The 20,635-nt window shown below is 44.5% G+C and overlaps 1 protein-coding gene across 1 annotated transcript in view; it reads left to right on the plus strand.

Annotated features, from left to right (window-relative positions):
* Nucleotides 1-12,571, plus strand: part of LOC126095339 (lachesin-like) — a 177,905-nt gene extending 165,334 nt beyond the window's left edge. Inside the window, exon 3 of the mRNA XM_049910144.1 lies at nucleotides 12,324-12,571. Within this exon, the coding sequence (XP_049766101.1) occupies nucleotides 12,324-12,571 (248 nt within the window). The remainder of the gene's footprint in view (nucleotides 1-12,323) is intronic.
* The last annotated feature ends 8,064 nt before the right edge of the window (nucleotides 12,572-20,635 follow it).

Genomic DNA, 20,635 nt, shown 5'->3' on the forward strand with positions numbered 1-20,635 from the left:
AAAACACATTTCAAAGTCATTTATGCCCTGTGCTACACAATTGTACCCTCCACCGAAAGGGTGACATGAGTGGGGGAAGAGCCAAGGGAGGTGTTGGTCAATAACACACCATTGCTCTGCTTTCTTCTTGGTTAGTGACCTACAAGCAGCAGGTACTGCTCTTCCTGTGAGACGGAAGATCTCTTTATGCTTCCTCTATTTACCTTCACAAAATGGTTCAAATGACTCTGAGCACTATGGGACTTAACTTATGTGGTCATCAGTCCCCTAGAACTTAGAACTACTTAAACCTAACTAACCTAAGGACATCACACACATCCATGCCCGAGGCAGGATTCGAACCTGCGACCGTAGCAGTCCCGCGGTTACGGACTGCGCGCCTAGAACCACTAGACCATCGCGGCCAGCTTACCTTCACAGAATGTGATGGCAACAGACCATACTAAACAACTTTTCCACCCATTTCTCCAACTGGATTACTTCAATGCCGATAAAGTGTTATTGGGCTCAAACTATATTTACTGAAGGGGTGAAGTCCTGGACAACATCATGATGCCGCAAGAGCTGTGCATCCTCAGCATGAGCAGTCCCACTCAGACTCAGCACAGTGGGAAGCATTCCAGTGACAACTTCCCACTGTGGATCACCTCACTAGATGGAGGACTGCATGAACAGAAGCCACTGAACGGGATGGTCAACAGGGCTAACTGAACACTGGTCGGCCAGCTGGCTGTGTTTTGGCTCTGTGACAGAGTACAGGAATACGTGGACCATAACATATAACTGATCCATCGTGCCCCTGACCTATTGATCCGAAAGTCCTCAAATCATCTTAGGAGGTGACCTGTACCTTAGTGGACAGATGAGTGCCTTTGGGCAATCTGAGACAGGCATATGGCTCTTAGACGTTTCAGTGCTGCCCCACAGCAGAAAGCCTCATAGCCTTTCGAGTCACGAGAGTCAAGGTTTTACCCGTTATTAAGGACAGCAAGAAAAGGTTCTAACCACACAGCAGAAAGCCTCAGCCTTTCGAGTCACGAGAGCCAAAGTTTTACTCGTTATTAAGGACAATGTGGTTCAAATGGCCCTGAGCACTATGGGACTTGACTGCTGAGGTCATCAGTCCCCTAGAACTTAGAACTACTTAAACCTAACTAACCTAAGGACATCACACACATCCATGCCCGAGGCAGGATTCGAACCTGCGCCCATAGCGGTCTCACGGTTCTAGACTGTAGCGCCTAGAACCGCTCGGCCACCCCGGCCGGCTATTAAGGACAGAAAGAAAAGGTACTAGCATGTGTTCCTGCACTCTGCCCATCATTCCGTCTCTTATATGAAACGGTGGGAAGCCAGCAGGGGGATTTCCGGTAAACACCGTCGATTACCCATAGAAGCAGTGCTGGAAGAGGGGTGTCTCCAAACAACGCGCAGAGACATCGCTCGGACAATGACACAGCATTTTGCAGCAAATACAGGCAACGCCAGCCCGGATCCGGCTTTTCGCCGCTACTGTACGACTGCAAGAGGGGCAAGTTGGACTTCAGGTCCCAAAATTCTCACAAGTACACTTTCTCTATATGGGAGATGGAAATGACACTGTCTGAGATCCGTGACACTGTATCCTGGCGCGACCAGATCCGATACTGCATGCTACGACATTTGTCAATGGTATCAAAGGAAATGCTCCTCGAATGTTATAATCTAATATAGCAGAAAGGCCAGTTTGCCAACTCGTGAATAGAGGCAATTGTAATACCTCTCTTCAAACCAGGGAAGACCACACATGCCCCAGTATTTACCGAAGCATCTCCTAAACGAGCTGTTTAGGGAAGACCCTGGAATGCATGCGGCCGTAGCGGTCGCGCGGTTCCAGACTGTAGCGCCTAGAACCGCTTGGCCACTCTGGCCGGTGGACATTTATTATCGTCGCGATTGTGTGTTTTTAACACTCATTTATAAGAGGTGTGTTTATGTTAAATACAGTTATTACACTGAAGTGTTTTCTCTCTCACAACGGCGAGCGGTCGCGGGGTGGATGCTGGTGGCGTGTGGGTGATGTCTCATAGGCAGCCACAGCTGCACTTTTAGACAAACAACACACTGTTGGGGCAGGCATCATTTACCTCGCTTTGTTCTGCGACCTGCAAGAGTCACAGCCTATTCCATTTGTGTAGCTTATGTTGGTACTGATAGCGTTGACCACCCAGCCACATGCTCCGCCGGGGGCACATTCAACTGAAGAGCCTGATCGAAGATATGGGAGGCACTTCGGCCGGTGGAAGTGGTGGCAGTTGCCCGTTTTCCAGTCAGTGGACTTTAGAAAAAGTTCTCCAGTATTTCTTTGTTGCTCCAGTACAAAAAGTTCTCCAGTATTTCTTTGTTGCTCCAGTTGGATTCCGTCTCTGAGAAAAACGTTTAACAGCTCGCAGGAAGCGTCCTGTTCTTGTGTCTTTTGCCCATCTGTGACTGATATGCACAGACTGGAGTCAGTGTATCAGTGCTTCCAAATCGATCTCTTTGTGGACGATCAGGGACAAGGTAGAACAGGCCTGTGTCCCTGTCTACAGTGAGGATGGGAAGAGATGAGGGGTGGTAGGAGAGGAGCTAAGACTGACCCTAAGGTAGTCAGTTCATGACCGCACATCGAGGAGAACACACGTGCAGCTGATGCCCCTCTCACCTCGTGCGACCTTTTGGGGTCAGTTTTTAGGAGTTGTTTTATTACAATATTTTTTTTTTCAATTCCCAGAAGACGTGGTGCGTTATGACCTATTATTTGTGAGTGCTGGTTTTATACAAAACAATTTCTCTGTGTAATTAGAACAATGAAGCATTTTCCATCAGTTTTCTTGTGTGTATTGGCCTTCCTCCACATCAGTGATGGTCTGGTGTGCTATCCCTTCTTCCTATGTACAAGCTACACAGCAGCTATACCAAGGTGACCTCTCGGGGGGGAGTGGAATAGAGCGAAGTTGTCGAGAAATAAAGAGAGCACCGTTTATTTGAATTTCGAGCACCAGGGTGTTTGTCGAACAATGCAGTGGGAGGCATCCGTAATGAACTCCGAAAGCGTTAGACACAGTCGTCAGCTTTTTGCGTACAGGTAATGAACTTACTGAACTCCTCTCCGTCCAACAGCCGACCGCGTTGGCCGTGCGGTTCTAGGCGCCTCAGTCCGGAACCGCGCTGCTGCTACGGTCGCAGGTTCGAATCCTGACTCGGACATGGATGTGTGTGAGGTCCTTAGATTAGTTGGGTTTAAGTAGTTCTAAGTTCTAGGGGACTGATGACCTCAGATGTTGAGTCCCATAGTGCTCAGAGCCATTTGAACCATTTTTCTGTCCAGCACCATCATCTCGTCAGGTGAAAGGACCATCCTTTACACAGGTTACTTTGAATACGTCTGCCTCTAGTTTCGAGCGTTATTGTGAAATTTTTTCACAGCAGGATAACGCCAGTTGTATGATATCGTAAATTTTTGGGTTGTATTGCCATTTGTGTAGCGCTGTACACGTAGATATGTAACTAGGCCCAACCTTTACGATTAATTACGTAATTAGAATTGATCTTTACTTCACTTTCCCGCCCAAAGTAAATAAAGTACACTAACATAACCTCCCTCGCCTGCGATTGGACAGTAGCACTGTGTAGGTGATGCACCTGCGTTTCCCACCGAGAAGGACCAGGGTTCCAGTCCAGGAAAGGGCACCCACTATTTTGAATTTGCCGACAATTCTCGGGCAGGGGGTGGGGATGGGACGTCAGCAAAGTCTTGGGACAAATAATTTTTCTGAAAATTTCACTAGCCATGATTCGAAATTCCCGCCGATATGGCAGGTTAGGAAGGTGAAGGTGGATGTGCGTTGGGTGGATCCAAGTGTAAACTGGGGAAAATCTATGAAAACATACAGGTGATAGTTAATTGATCAATTAATTTGATATAAATTTGATATGAAAACTGGTGTCAGAGTCCCATCATCCCACTGCTACTATATTCATCCAGTGTTGATAATAAGCATTTCAGAGTTGACATCTTCGACCTATACCATCGCCAGATGGCATCAAGTAGGATGGTACAGACCTAAGATTGTAGAGAGTTTTAGGAATGGGTGGCATTCAAATCTCATAGCAGCCATTCAGCTTTGTTGTCCCTATGGAGCACAGCTGTTTTCACAGTCAATTGATTACACTCGTAGTATGTCTCGCAGAACGAGACAGATGTGGCTTTATGAGATTTGGCCAAGATTTGGCCAAGTCCACAGAAACTACAGGAAACTGATTATGGGTTTAACCACACAGACCTATTGTACACTTGTGTCATGAACAATATATGTGTGCAGAATTCCTTCATGTGTGGTTACTGATATTGGGGATAAGTGCAGTAAAATTAGTTGTCCTTATGCGCATTAGCAGGTATTCCCCTTTTGAGCTTCATCTTCCATAGCCTCCACTTCTTGGCAAGACATCTTCTACTATTATTTACGTTGTAGTAATCAGACATGATCCTTTGTCGTCATCGAAAACCGTCTGAGAAATGTTCCGACTCTTAATCTCAAAAAAGAATAAATATTACTTGTAATTCGAACACCCTTGAACAATCTACGTTCTGCTGATGAGACTAATGTTTTATTCTATCGATGATAAGCTTTAACAATTAATGGAATATATGGAAGTGCTTAACAGAGCAAGTATGTAGAAAGGCGTGAAAATGAACTGTAATAAGAACTTACATAATGTTTGTGAGGGCAACGAAAACCAAACAGTGCAAACTGACTGTTACATTATACAACTGTTAATAAACATTTGTGTGTATGCTAACTGACAGCGCCGGTGAACAGGTAACGAAAGGAGAAGAAGGGTAAACGGGATCGATTGTGCTTTTGATAACGTAAATATGGTTTTAATAAGCCGGTGAGTATCACAAGAAATATTTGAATCAGTACGCAATAACAGTTTTGAATCACGTCCGTCAGATACAGACTTTTAATGCCAAAATTATTAAAAACACTGACCGTTGCTCTAGGAGAGGAAAGATGCATTTTGTGAAAGAAAATAAGTACGCGAACTGGAGTGGAAGACGTGAGCAGGACTGGAAATTGAAATGGATGTGGGTGGGACATATAGCGAAGCGTATGGATGGTAAAGGGAAGGTATCTCCTGAAATGAGAAAAGAGCATTATGGCGACTTAGCTAACTAGTAGCAGGCAACATCAGAAAACATGCGGCAGCAACAGCGATTAGAATAGGTTAAGATCGTTAGTCAGGAAAATGTCCACAAGAATCATTTATCTAGCAGTGAATGTCGATTGACTGAGAATGATCATGATTTAAAGAATATAGTTGACTCACTTGATGCATTCGTTAAATCTGCCTTAATAAATAACACCATAGTACGCAACTCTTTCGTGCCAATGTCGCTCGACCTGCTACGTTAGTTTGTTTGTTGTTGTGGCCTTCAGTCCAGAGACTGGTTTGATGCAGCTCTCCTTGCTACTCTATCCTGTGCAAGCTTCTTCATCTCCTAGTACCTACTGCAACCTACATCCTTCTGAATCTGCGTAGTGTATTCATCTCTTGGTCTCCCTCTACGATCTTTACCCTCCACGCTGCCCTCCAATACTAAACTGGTGATCCCTTGATGCCTCAGAACATGTCCTACCAACCGATCCCTTCTTCTAGTCAAGTTGTGCCACAAATTTCTCTTCTCCCCAATTCTAGTCAATACCTCCTCATTAGTTATGTGATCTACCCATCTAATCTTCAGCATTCTTCTGTAGCACCACATTTCGAAATCTTCTATTCTCTTCTTGTCCGAACTATTTTTCGTCCTTGTTTCACTTCCATACATGGCTACACTCCATACAAATACTTTCAGAAACGACTTCCTGACACTTAAATCTATACTCGATGTTAGCAAATTTCTCTTCTTCAGAAAGGCTTTCCTTGCCATTGCCAGTCTTATATTCTCTCTACTTCCACCATCATCAGTTATTTTGCTCCCCGAATAGCGAAACTCCTTTACTACTTTACGTGTCTCATTTCCTAATAATTCCCTCAGCATCACCCGACTTAATTCGACTACATTCCATTATCCTCGTTTTGCTTTTGTTGATGTTCATCTTATATCCTCCATTCAAGACACCATCCATTCCGTTCAACTGCTCTTCCAAGTCCTTTGCTGTCTCTGATAGAATTACAATGTCACCGGCGAACCTCAAAGTTTTTATTTCTTCTCCATGGATTTTAATACCTACTCCGAATTTTTCTTTTGTTTCCTTCACTGCTTGCTCAATATACAGATTGAATAACATTGGGGAGAGACTACAACTCTGTCTCACTCCCTTCCCAACCACTGCTTCCCTTTCATGTCCCTCGACTCTTATAACTGCCATCTGGTTTCTGTACAAATTGTAAATAGCCCTTCGCTCCCTGTATTTTACCCCTTCCACTTTCAGAATTCGAAAGAGAGTATTCCAGTAAACACTGGCAAAAGCTTTCTCTAAGTCCACAAATGCTAGAAACGTAGGTTTGCCTTTCCTTAACCTATCTTCTAAGACCAGTCGTAGCGTCGGTATTGCCTCACCTGCTCCAATATTTTTACGTTACATAGCGTCGGTTATTTACCCGAACTTTACAAACACTGGCGATCCGGAACTTCACGCCGACCTGGTGAGCGACGTGCTGGTCTGTCTTTGGAACGCAGTGCGGCCGCGATTCTGCGCGGCAGTGACTGGACAAATCCTTGTCAGGTTTCCGGAAGTACAGGTACTGCACAAAACTGCGGGAACACTGCGAGAAGTGCACGCTTGAACGTAAGTGCCCTACAGGTTGCGCTACTGTATTTGGGCACGAATGTCGCTTGTGCTATCTCCTCAACACGTTGCGTCAGTCGTGGTCAGAAAAATGTGCTGCGTAGATTTTAAGTGCATTATGTCGGAACTCAGTAAATTCGGACGTGGTCAAATTGTTAGCGTTCGTTACTGTGACGGAAATCATTAAGAGGACTCTGACGAAAAATAAGAAGACGACAGCTGCAGAAGTTTCTGCAGTACTGAATATCGCACTCGCGAACCCTATCGGCACCGGAAGAACAAGGAGGGAGGTCCATAAGCATACAATTGTAAGGTGAACTGGAATTTCAGAACCATTCGTCACTGATACAAACGCTCGTGACAGGAAAACATGGTGCTGAAGCCATAAAACGTAGAGTATGAAGCAAATGAGGAATGTGATTTTGCGGGATGAGTTTTGTTTCACAGTGTTTCCTAATACTGTCTGATTTGAAGTCCAGTCGTGAAACACGGCGGGTATTCGGTGAAGATTTGAGCAGGCATATTGTGGTATTCCGTGTCCCCCACAGTTATCCTATAAGACTGCAGTACGTCGAAAGATTACGACCATTTTGGTTGATTAGTTGCATCAAATGTTACGATGTTTGCTCCCCAATGTTGACGCTGTCTTCCAGTCGGACAGGGCCTCTGCTGACTGAGCTGGCATTGTCCAGGAATGGATTTGTGAGCACGAGGATGAGTTGTGGCATCTCTCCTGGCCAGCACAGTTACCAGATATAAATGTTAATGAGTTTGTGGTCTGTGTTTTGGATTGAAGGGTGTGTCATCGCTATAAACGTTCATCATCGTTATCTGCCGTTATTTTCCAGGACGAATGGTATAAGATAACACCTGAAAACAGTACAGAACTCATTTCGAGACCACTGGAAGCTGTTTTGAACTCCAACAGTTTTCCTACAACGTATTAGGCATGGTAAAGTGTTTTAGGTGCTAACATGCTTTCGCCCACCCAATGCATATAGCCTTAACTGTCCACTCACAGGTCACGGAATTACTGTAAATTAAATGATTTGCGTGCGGTTACCTGGCGCCCGATAGCGAACCACATGTGATCCGCCGGGTTGGGACCGGCCGAACTGGGTGACCAAGACATCAGTTCTCTATCACGCTCTTCAAACCATTGTAGCGCCATTCTCGCCTTGTTACGCGAATACATTTCCTGCTGCAAGCTGCGATCACCGCCAGGGAAGAGCAAAGCGTGAATGTGGTCAACAGTATTCAAGCAGTCCACATTTGCAACGGTGCATTAGATTACTAGCACAGTTCCCAGGGAAGCTCGGGTAATTGTCGGTCACAGCACGGTACAGACCACTCCGTCCAGCTTGTGTCCGTGTTCCGGGGCATATTTCGAGCCGGCGTTAGTCTGAATGAGGACGCATCGAGATACAACCGCCGACCTGGTGTAACTGTTGTGTCTAGACAAGACAGCCTAGACACAATGAGAGGAAGCCGAAAGGCACGCGCTTAAACTCACGCAGGCTGGCGTGAGGTCTGAAACAGGATACGTAATGAATGCTATAAAGAAAAGTACGTAGCTTCTGGAATACTTAACTTTAATCCACATTTGTAGAACATCGCTCTTGATGATACATTAATAGAATCTCAATATAAATTGAATACGGTGCCTTGCTAGGTCGTAGCAAATGTAGCTGAAGGCTATGCTAACTATCGTCTCGGCAAATGAGAGCGTAATTCTCAGTGAACCATGGCTAGCAACGTCGGCTGTACAACTGGGACGAGTGCTAGTACGTCTGTCTAGACCTGCCGTGTGGCGGCGCTCGGTCTGCCATCACTGACAGTGGCGACACGCGGGCCCGTCGTATACTAGCGGACCGCGGCCGGTTTAAAAGCTACCACCTAGCAAGTGTGGTGTCTGGCGGTGACACCACAGTAACAATATGTGATCCACTCTACGAGACACTAAGTTTTAGTGGATAGATTGTCCAGTGTCGATATCCTGTGCCCATTGCAATCGTAGACCACGATGTCGTCGGGTCAGTGTGGGAACACGTAGAGGTTATCTGTTTGCAATCAGATATTCAGCAATGTGTGCCGAACGGTGTTCCCCGAATCAGCTGTGCCTGCACCAACACTGTGTTTTGTCGTCCTCTCTGATACAGGCCTATCTCGGTTTTTAGAGCGAACGCATTATGTGACACTTTAACGCATGCATGGTTTCACCGTGCTTCCTCGTCTTTTCAGAGGTGCTCGCGATATTAGCATTTGACCTACCGACCTCCTTCACCACTTTTGAGATGTTCCTTCCCAGGCACCGGGCCGTGACCATCTGCACTTTCTGAAATCTGTTTACGTCAGGGGATTTTCCCGTTTACGGACAGTATCACTGGAGTGATCCGTCCTTAGGTCCCTGCTCTGTCTTTATAGTTTGTTTACCGCGACGTGTGCCCACAATCGTAACAGGTGGCTTTGAGACTCGCCGTGGGCACCGGTCGTAATATTTTAGCTCATTCGTGTACTCGTTACATATCTGTTTGCCTTTGTGCATGACTGAAGTGATATTGAAACACCCCCATCTGTCACTTATCTGGTTTTGGCGTGTGTTCACCCCAGCTAATTGACTAACAGATCAACAGAATTGCCTCAATATTGGATAACGCAAAGAAAGTAATAAGGCCCTGTGACTCCTGATTGAACTGCGGTGGCAGTGTTGACGTTAATTGATTTAGAATTGATCCCTTTTAATTAAAAAGGGGTGCACATTGATGTTATATTCAGCTATTGAAGACCAGATGCAAATGTTGAACATAAAATTAATTAAGAAAGTGACTTGGGAATTCAACTACTTGCAGTTGCAGTCGTTTAGCACAAATTTATTTTAATTCACGACCTTCAATCATCACATTACATGACTCTCCTATCAGGCAATGGGAATAAATTGCGTTTACATGGAGTAAAGCGCGATAAATCAAAATTAATTCCTATCGACTGACCCAGGTGTAATGCGAAGTGCGAGAATAATTCTACAATACATGGCCCACGAAAACCTCATGGAAACTTTACGGACGTGATCCAACAGATTAATCAGTGGCCTAATTCAAGCCAGAGCGGGGGCAATATCACCGAATTCAGCGTGGCGGGGCGGCGTCTTTGTGTGGACTTCAGCCTGCCTCGTGGTGCTGCAAGGCTGCGCTCGTCTATTCACTCCTGAATGAAAACTTTCTATCTCCATTCTCAATAGTTCCGTTTGCTAAGTCCTAAACTGCAGAGATGCTCTCTCTCTCTCTCTCAGGCAAGATGAGTAAAGAACGCCACATCCGCACTCTAGGCAAGCTGGGAACAGAAGACCTCTATGGAGATGTCTGCCAGTCTGCTCTTCAACTCAATTTCCCCTCCAGCAAAATCACTTACTCCAATTGCAGCGCAAGTCGCGTTAATTATGCGCCGCTTCCCAGTGCCGAACAATGCTTGCTTTGGGAAGTGAACAAATTCCCACAAAATTTCCCTTCCTCTCAACTTCTGCTATTTAGCTCCTCCCAGGCCACCCATCAAGGTTAGCGTCTGCATAAAACACCAATTTCTCCGTAATTCTGACTCCCAGAAGAGTGCTTCAGATTCCTCGGTCCTACGTTCCCATCAGAGGCCAGCGTATTTCATTCTGTCGGTCTTCACCTGCTTCACTTCAGACTTTGTGGACCGTGAATTCAGCGTGAAGTTGCTATAGTCACGAACACGTGTATTTTGGCCTCTGTTGACCACTCCACTGTAGCTCTGCGTGGCTTTCTGGCACGTTTCACTGAAAACGGGACGACAGACATTTATCAACAGGAGTACAAGTTCTCCGTCCGCTTCCCGGTGCACCGGCATTGGGTCAACCAACCCCTCACTGTCACTCATGTGAAGGCAGAGCTCGAGCCGCCCTAAGCTGCCTATTGTCGCTTCCCTTCGCCGCTCCCCAGCCACGACCGCCTCCAGCTGCGGTCAACTCTGAATACTTCCCTGGGATAAACTGGCCACCAGTAAATCGACGCGTTTTCACAAAGTTTTCATGTTGTGTGACTTACTTTGAAACCAGCACGCAACATTAATTATTCCAATACGTTATAACGATATGTTTACGTAATGTGTATACATAAACATACAGTTATAAATATCCCCGTTCGTAGTCTCTAATTATAACAATATGTTACTTTTGTGCTGTAACATATAGCTATAATCAGCGGTGGAAACATATTTGCGAACGCCGACCGTGTGCGGCTGTTTCTTGTTGGATCATCTGATCAGTCGGAAGTTGCATTGCAGAGGAGAGTAAATGCCTATTCAAAATATAATTATTTTGGATAGCTCAACATGAATTTCCTAAGGGACCGTAGTTTATCATGCATTTACCAGTAGAATATGGCGCAGAGAAAATATTTCGCCGCATGCAACTTCCGTCCGAACTCGACGAAAGAATTCGTGACTGTGAACTCTCTATTTGGCAGAAACATATAGAAAATTAAATAATTTCATGAAGAAGTGCGACATAGATTCTATAGTAAATGAATAGTCCATACACCAGTTCCATTTAACTCTGAATTTATGGCAAGTAATAGACGAACTTACACTGCAATGAAGGATTTAACATGGATGCCGTTTTGACTAGCACTTCTCTTAATGAAAACAATTCCTTTGACGTTTTCACATACACGTCGCACAATAAATCTACTGCTAGGCACTTTTAGTATTACACATTTACTTTACACTAGAACAATATTATTTTTAACAATAATAATACGGCGGCAAGACATGCGCGTCCGACACAAGTTACAGGAGACAAGAGATGAATGAGTAACTGTTCCTCGAGAATATCTCGTACCTCAAAACAAAAAAAAAAATGTGTAAAAGTGTTCTTCTTCGGTCCGTTTTTCGCGCCGAGGTTTTCAAAGTCAATAACTCACTGAATCTCTGACGGCGCTTCGACAATAAACAAGTTACGTCCCAGGTCGTTCACCTTTTACATTCTCGCAACATTATTTGCTAACTGTAGCTGTTGCCGAGCGACTGCTCGATTAGTGAATGATTTAAAATGATAAGGCAATCACATAATGTTACAACGTCCATACTATACCCTGTACAAGATGCACTGTGCCTTGTCAGTCATTTTTGTTCAGCGCTACTGTTCGCTCAACGTGAGTTCGGTGATGTTTAATGACCTCATGTAAGAGGCATAGTTCTTGCCATCTTACAATATTAAGTGCAAAAAGTCCAAGTTGTTCGTCACCGATGGCTGTTGAACTGTGCTTATTTTCCGTTGGAGGATTTTCTCGAATTTGTTTTGATTACTGAGAGTGTGTAGCGGTCCTCTAAATAACTGGCAAATGCACAAACGTAAGGGTTGTTGTTCTGTCGGTGTGTGTGTGTGTGTGTGTGTGTGTGTGTGTGTGTGTGTGCGTGTCAGTGTTTGTATGTGTGTCAGTGTGTGTGCCAGCAGTTGGACGGTGGCGTGTCACGCTCTGGTTTCATGCGCAGTGCCGCCCAACATCGTGGACGCAGAGTCGACCGAGTCGGCGGTGGCGGTGCGCGAGCACCAGAACGCGACGCTCACGTGCAAGGCGGACGGCTTCCCCGCGCCCAAGGTCATGTGGCGGCGAGAGGACGGACAGCCCATTGTGCTCTCCAGGCACCGCAAAGGTAGGCGAAAGGTGCGCCTGAGCTGGGCCCAGACGCGGGTGGCCTGCCAGCTGCAGCTGCCCCAGTCAACCGCAGCAGCGTCCTGAATACCCCATCGCATGCCTGCACACACACACACACACACACACACACACACACACACACACATAGACACACACACACACACACACACACACACAGATACGTAGGCACAACACACAACACATTTCAAAAGACAAAATGATGAGCCAGAGCTGTCGCTATATCATACAAATAATTGAAAAAGATGCAAAACAGTGCACTGGCTAAAGAACAACAAAATACGAGTAAATCTTGAAGATAACAATAAAAAGAAAAAATTGAAAACGTACGGCAAACACAAGATTACCACAAGCAACTCTCTCGTGCCAGAAACTTCATTGCATAATTCTAATACGTTGCGACGCAATGACATGTCAGAACAGGTGCAACGATATCTTTAAGCACTCCATCTTCAGGCCACAAGTGGCCCATCGGGACCATCCGACCGACGTGTCATCCTCATTTGAGGATGCGAATAGGGGGGGCGTGGGGCCAGCACACCGCTCTCCCGGTCGTTATGAAGGTTTCCTTTGACCGGAGCTGCTACTATTCGGACGAGTAGCTCCTCAATTGGCATCACGAGGCTGACTGCACCCCGAAAAAGGGCAACATCGCATGGCGGCTGTCCACCACTAGCCCAAAGATAAGTGTACGTTAAACGGGTTCTGTCTCCCAAACCATTCGGAACAGTGCATGTGTCCATATGAAGGTTTTTGCTTCAAATGATCGTTGCTGTCATATCGCTGCATACTCATCATTCCTCATCGGACAGTTCAGCAACATATCAATTAAAATCTATTGTATTTTTTGTATTTTTATTGTGTGTCAGCCATAGGTTATACTACTTGAAGATTCTATTAAAATTTACCCCATCAGCCCTAAGCCTATATGCTGAAACGACATAGACGTACACAACTCATGACAAATGTGTACAACCTCTCTGATGTTGTGACTACGTAAACATGTTTTCTTTCTTCTTTCTTCTTTTTATCAGTCTGCTGAACAGTTCTTATCAGTCTGCCTCGTTTATTAAGTGGTGATATTCCCGTCGGTTCCGCAGCCAGATTTTACATCATTCATGCAGTACATTTGGTCCATATCCGCAGGTTTACTACCCCGTCGGAACTAGTTCTTGTCTTGAATGACAGGCCTTTCAGACCATGCGGAAGACCAATACCACGTGCGCTACATACCGTCGGTGAAGGTTCAATGACTCAGTAGTGAAAGCTCCAGCAAACAATGAATTCCTACCGAGTATGACCGTCAATACATAGCGAGGCGCAGGGGCAACTACCTGTGTCCCGTTGACATAAGAGTTTTCTGGGTTTGGTACCGCGTCATAATGTAAAAACTACTGCTGCTGCAGAAAAGCCAATGTTTCGGCCACGATTGCAGCGACCTTCTTCCGGGTCAGGTTTGAATCCTGCCTCGGGCATGGATGTTTGTGATGTCCTAAGGTTAGTTAGGTTTAAGTAGTTCTAAATTCTAGGGGACTGATGACCTCAGATGAGTCCCATAGTGCTCAGAGCCATTTGAACAGATCGCTTACTTTGCTGTCATACGCATGGGCCGTAGCTTCAAAGATATAATATTAGAACCATGATTGGTCCCCCAGTCAAGATTGGAGCATACCATGGTACGGTTAAAGACGATGTAAGGCTGAGGAAGTTCGGGATTTACAAAATCTCTTTCAGTTGTGGGAAAACGTGTGTTGGCTACTCCACGACAGATACATCGAACACCGTTGCCGTACACAAATAAAACAGCTTAAGAAATAGACAGTGGCCGAGCACTGTCTAACTGAGGAGCATAGGATGATGTATGACGAAACTCAGATGGTCACCTCTGCGTGTCGCTGTTGGGACTGTGTCTTGAAAAAGTCAATCGAAATTGAACTGGCAGATACTACTCTAACCAGAGACAAGGTCTAATCTGTAAGTAAAATGTGGTACTATGTTTCATTTAACACCAAAAACCAACAGTCTTTGACTCGCCCAGCAGAATATAATGACCAAACACTTTTAACCGCTGAGACGCTGCACCTTCAATTGCGTTGGGTGATAGCAGCGCCGATTTCTGGTGCATGCGCTGTTAGCTTTCAGCAGAGTATGAAAGGGCCGCCGTTCACGTTAGAAAATAGCTCCGACGAGATTAACAAACAGCGGTGTCACAAGAATGTGATGGCTAAGATCGACCGCTGCGATACTGTCTCAAGATGATTCTATGATCCGGCTTGAGACCCAACAAGAATATCATCTCGGTATGTCGTGTACGTCGTCTGCGTATGTCTGGTATGTACTTTTAACATATGCTCTTTGTAACAATAACTTCCGTAGCGCAGTACTCACATTAACTGATGTCCAACCATCAAATATAAGTCTTCGGCGATGCTTTTCGGTAGTATGCACAGTTTTAAATTTGTGGCGTGCAACCATGTAAACAGGCCTTTTTTATAACATTTGCACACAAAAGTACAATGGCTGTGGATACTTTTCAAGTACAGGTTATGATAGAGACTAGTTTGGCACCGATCTTCCAAAAATGCATTGTCTAAAAATGTCCAGTAAAACTTTATTAATCTTAGTACATTTTATGATCTGATTATCAATGCATTAAACTTGAACCGATTTTTTATACATTGAATTCTTACCCATTTTTTATCAGGAAACATGAAAAGCGTCTAAGGCGAAAATTGTACTTCAGTATTACAAATAATATAACACTGACAGTTGCAGGTTAGATGCAGTGATTTGAACAGTTTGTCGCAGATGGGGACAAAAGTTTAATGAAAATCGTAGATAGAAAATTTGTGATAAGTTTCAGACTTTACTCACAACAAACGTAAACGTGAAGTTAACCGAGATACGCTGCTAATATACACTAAACATTTAAAGATTTGAAGTATACAACTCAAAGCATAATTCTTACACCAAATAGATCAAAATAGAATAGCCACAGTACGGCGTACTATGAGATGACAAAAGTCATGGGGTAGCGACTTGCCCATATACAGACGGTAGTAGTATCGTATACACAAGGTATAAACGAGCAATGCAATGGCGGAGTTGTACAAATGTACCCAGGTGATTTATGTGTTTTCGACGTGATTATGGCCGCACGACGGGAATTAACAGACTCTCAAAGCGGAATGATAGGTAGAGCTAGATGCATGAGATTTCATTTCGGAAATCGTTAGGAAATTCAATATTCCTATTCAAGAGCGAGTCGAGAATACCAAAATTTCACATATTATCTCTTACCTCTAAGATCGCTGTAGCCGAGGGCCTTCAGTTAACGACCGAGAACAATGGTTCTTGGGTAGGATTGTCAGTGCTAACAGACAAGCAACATTGCACGAAATAACCGCAGAAATGAATCTGGGACTTACGATTAACGTTTCATCTAGGACAGTGCGGCGCACGAAATAACCGCAGAAATCAGTCTGGGACGTACGACGAACGTTTCATCTAGGTTAGTGTGGCGAAATCTGGAGTTAATGGGCTGTGGCAGCAGTCGACCGACATGAGTGCCCTTGCCATCAGCACGACGTCGCCTGCAGTCCCTTCCCTGTGCTCGAGACCGTATCGGTTGGCCCCTAGACGACTGGAAAGCGGTAACCTGGTCACATGAGCCTCGATTTAGTTGGTAAGAGCTGATGGTAATGTTCTAGTGTGGCGCAGACCCCACGAAGGCACGGACCCAAGCTGTCAAGAAGGTAGTGGGCAAGCTGGTGGTGGCTACTAGAGATGGGCAAAACTGTTCTTTTCAGAGATCGGATCAGAACTGTTCACTCCCTGAAATGAATTAGCTCTTTTTTATGACTCACCACTGATTTACAATAGAAAATAAATGGAAGGCACATTGCCCTTTAAACTTGGTTTATTCCAGTACTATTCCTGTATTTTGATCTTATTTGATCCTATTGTGAAGTAACACAGATAATGAGTAAGAATTTTGTATTGTTTATTGAAATTTCCACGATATGACAAAGTTTTTGATTATTGATTTATTTTGCACAATCGTGGTTTTTTGGGTGATCGGAAAATGTTGTAACTTGAGATTTACATTAACAATATATTTGGCTATAATGTATTAAAATTTCATTAACCTCATACAAATACATCGCAAGCCATATATTTTTAAAGTGAAAGTTTCCTTCCGAAGACGCCTAAAATCGCAAAATCCGTACCAGAATAAGGAAAAAAAATATAAATTTGACTGTAAAACGAAAGTGCTGCATATAGCCTTACGCAGAATAAAACAAGGAAAATATTGGTGTATCACATTTTGCGATACGTTTATCGGTTCGCTCGTAGTTAAAGCGTAAATTCGAGTGTCCATAATAAAAATCCTATAGTAAGAGGAGTCGTCAGGAACCTAATCTGATCAGTTTAAACAAATAAAAATAAAATAAAAACAAATGATGTATACATAACATAATAATGTAATATACATAGCGGCATTACTACGAAGAACAATATCCAGTAGAGACAAACTCCGATGCAGAAGCACTGAGTCGAGCAGGTCGAGCCGTGAGGTGTATTACTGCATGAGCTAAGACCGCAGAGACCAGAGTGACACCTGAGTTGCTTTGCTCAACGCTCTGGCTAGAGTCGAGAACAGTGGGGTGAGCGTTGAGCAGGCGAGTTCCGAGGGTGGGGGGAGCGGTGAACTCACCCGCTCCGAGACAAATCGTCCGTTCCCTTGCGAGCAGGTTGTTGCAAGTAGTTCCTATGTTATCCGCTAGGTGGCTCTCTGTCCTGTTGCTCGCATCAACTGCCCAGAGGGCAGGACGTGCGACTGAAACGATCGCCGACAGAGTGCGATGCGAAGTTAAGCTGCGCCAGACACTGCCCGCGGCAGACGACGCACAGAGACGGCACGGCATATGTGAAACACAAAATCCAATGGGGCACTGCACAATGCAGGCAGCCAAGGTAGAAGCAGGGCAGAGGCCGGCGCTGGCTGTGTTGTGTGGCGTGCACTGTGCTGTGACCAGCAGAGGCGCTGCTGATATGCTCCACTCTCTCTCTCTCTCTCTCTCTCTCTGCCGTGGGAAACGTTTGGAGCTACCGTTCGTTTTGCCTGAATCACTGATTGTTCACTCCTTGAAAGATTCAACTCTATGAATTAGTTCAAGAGCGCATCCCCCATCTCTAGTGGCTACTCCTTAATGGTATGGACTGTGTTTACATGGAACGGAGTGGGTCCACTAGTGCAACTGAACCAACTGAAATCACTTTCAGCCATTTATGGATTTGAGGTTCCAAAACAGTGGTGGAATTTTTATGGATGACAATGCGCCATGTCATCGGGCCACAATTGTTCACGATTACTTTGAAGTTCGAGCTCTTTGTTTAGCCATAGAGGTCGCCCAACATGAATCCTATTGAGCATTTGTGGAACGTAATCGAGAGATCAGTTTGTGTATGAAATTCTCTACCGGCAACACTCCCGCATTCATGGACGGCTATAGAAGCAGCACGCCTCAATATTTCCGCAGGGGACTAACCAACGACTTGTTGACTCCATGCCACATCGATTTGCTGCACTACGGGTGGAAAAAGGAGGCACGACACGATGTTAGGAGGTGTCCCATGACTTTCGTCATCTCAGTGTGAATAAATATTTCAACTGAATGCCGCTGAAGATACCAGGAGAATTAAAGCGAAATGTCTTTAGTTAAGATAGAAGCAACACAAATTTTTCGAATTTGCTGTTTTATTTCTAAGCGCCTTAGTTTTTATTCCGCAAAAAAATTAAGAACTTTTTGACTGCTGTGTGAACTTATCTCTAAATATTGAATGTTCAATAATAATTAATTTAATATTGTATAAATTGGATAGCTCCAAACTTGTGGAACATGTATAACAATATGTAACTAATTAATTAATTAACCACATACATAAGTAACCTCGAACTTCCGCCAAAAATGAAGAAACTGAGTACTATTCAACAGCGAGAGCCGATTCAAATTGCAAATTCTGTAGGGTGAAAGATTGACTACGAAATGTGTTCTTTACGCTTTATGTCACTCACAGACTGCTTTACTGATTATTTAAGACATTTTATAGGATGATATGAATTAATTCGTTGATCTCTACATATGTATGTATTTTACACTGATAGTTCCACACACATAAATCTTCATTAGCACTGTCATTTATGCGTGCATTCACAGTGAGTGCCCATGCACGGAAAGTGTCCTCTCGACTTCTTTCGAATTCCAACGAAAAATGGATACGAACAATGACACAAGCAAGCTTTGAGCCGAGCCATGAAATGTGTCCAATGATTAAACTGGACATAATCGGACGACAACTCCAACGTCACCCATAACCAGCATTAAACCTTCCCTTTATTGACCGACCAAGTGCAACAGGCGTCGAACTCCATCGCACGAACTGACACCAGTACAACACAATGCATGCACGTTTGCATGCTTGCAATAAACATTCCCAGGGTTACACCGGTTATTAATGTACCAGAATTTCACATGTGTAATGGCCCATCTCGCGCTTGCATCAACCTGTGATCTTGTAGTGTTAATCACTAAAAAATGTTACCTAGACAAACGTATTTCCTGTATATTATTTCTATATATTTATTACTGTTTGGTGCTGCGATTTTTTTCCTTCCGTGTATTTAGTTATTCCCATCCGTTATGTGTCAACATATAAGTAAAAAGCGTGTGGTGTTTGTAAACCTGGTCAAATACCTTGTGTAAATGTAGAACCAGGCCCTAAGTGCGAGGTTAACTGTTCCAATAATTTTTCCCTCTCATCCGCCCGCGGCTTAATTAGCAAGGTCTTTCGTCCAAGGACCTGTTTTACCTGTAAACGACTGCCGAATGTCATTTATAGGAATGGAATTTCATGCAATTTTCATCTGTAGGAGTTCGTGTTCGTGTCCGGGTTTGAGGTTGTAAATTTTCGAAGTAACACTTACTGCAAATGCAAGCTGACGACGAGGATTATCATATGCAGCTACGTAGCGACGAACAACATTTTCAGTTTAATCGGTAGATAAATGTCCATATCTTCTGGCGATCCAGACATCGCTCAACTGGGATCCGGCGTCGCCTTCCTCGTTAGCATGAGTACGACGAAATCCAAGTACGTCGGATAAAAGCCGAGTCACCCCACGATAACACGGTCCTTAGCCTTGCTGATGGTCTCATTTCGGCTGTTTCTCAAAGTATGCCACATCCAGCTGAAGGAAATCGTTGGTGATCAGACCCAGTACAGCTACCAAACTGTGGGAATGTTATTTACAGGGATTCACCAACCGTTCTCAATAGCCCCAGACGCTTTAATTGGAATTTAGGTCGGGAGGTATAGGAGGCTATTCGAGATGATATAGGCTAGCCAAATGTGCGTCGATGCCTCTGCGCACGGCTCTCGTCACCTTGAATTCCAGGAGTCCCCTTAACATACTCATCAAAAAGACGTAGGAAAAAATCAATATCTGGTCCCCGAGAATGTTGAAATAAACGCCATGGGTCGTGTTCAAGGTAACATGAAGGGGTGGGCCCTAAGTCATGATATGAACAACACCATGGAAACACCACATAACTATGTGGCCTTAATTAAATCATCTGTTCAGCGCAGGTCAATCGCCTCATTGTGCCGTCGGCGTACTTGTTGCCTCGACTGCAAAATTACAGACCAGTGTCCTTAACATCGGTCTGCTGCAGAACTCTTGGACATGTTCTCAGTTAGAATATAATAAATTTTCTTGAAACGGAAACGCTTCTGCCCACAAATCACATCGGATTTAGAATGCATCGCTCGAGTGAAACTCAGCTTTTTCTTCTCTCACACGATATCCTCCGAACCATGGTTTGAGGACATTAGGAAGATTTCATATTCCTAGGTTTCAGGAACGCGTTCGACACGGTGCTGCGCTACAGACTGCTACCAAAGGTCCGAGGATATGGAATAGGTTCGCAGATATGCTAGCGGCTCGAAGACTTCTTAAGTGACAGAACGCAGTACGTTGTCCTCGACGGTGAGTGTTCATCAGAGAGAAGGGTGTCATGAGGAGTGCACAAGGGAAGTGTGACAGGATCACAGATATTTTCTATACAA

The sequence above is a fragment of the Schistocerca cancellata genome, chromosome 8 (genome assembly GCF_023864275.1).
Source record: "Schistocerca cancellata isolate TAMUIC-IGC-003103 chromosome 8, iqSchCanc2.1, whole genome shotgun sequence".
Taxonomy (NCBI): domain Eukaryota; kingdom Metazoa; phylum Arthropoda; class Insecta; order Orthoptera; family Acrididae; genus Schistocerca; species Schistocerca cancellata.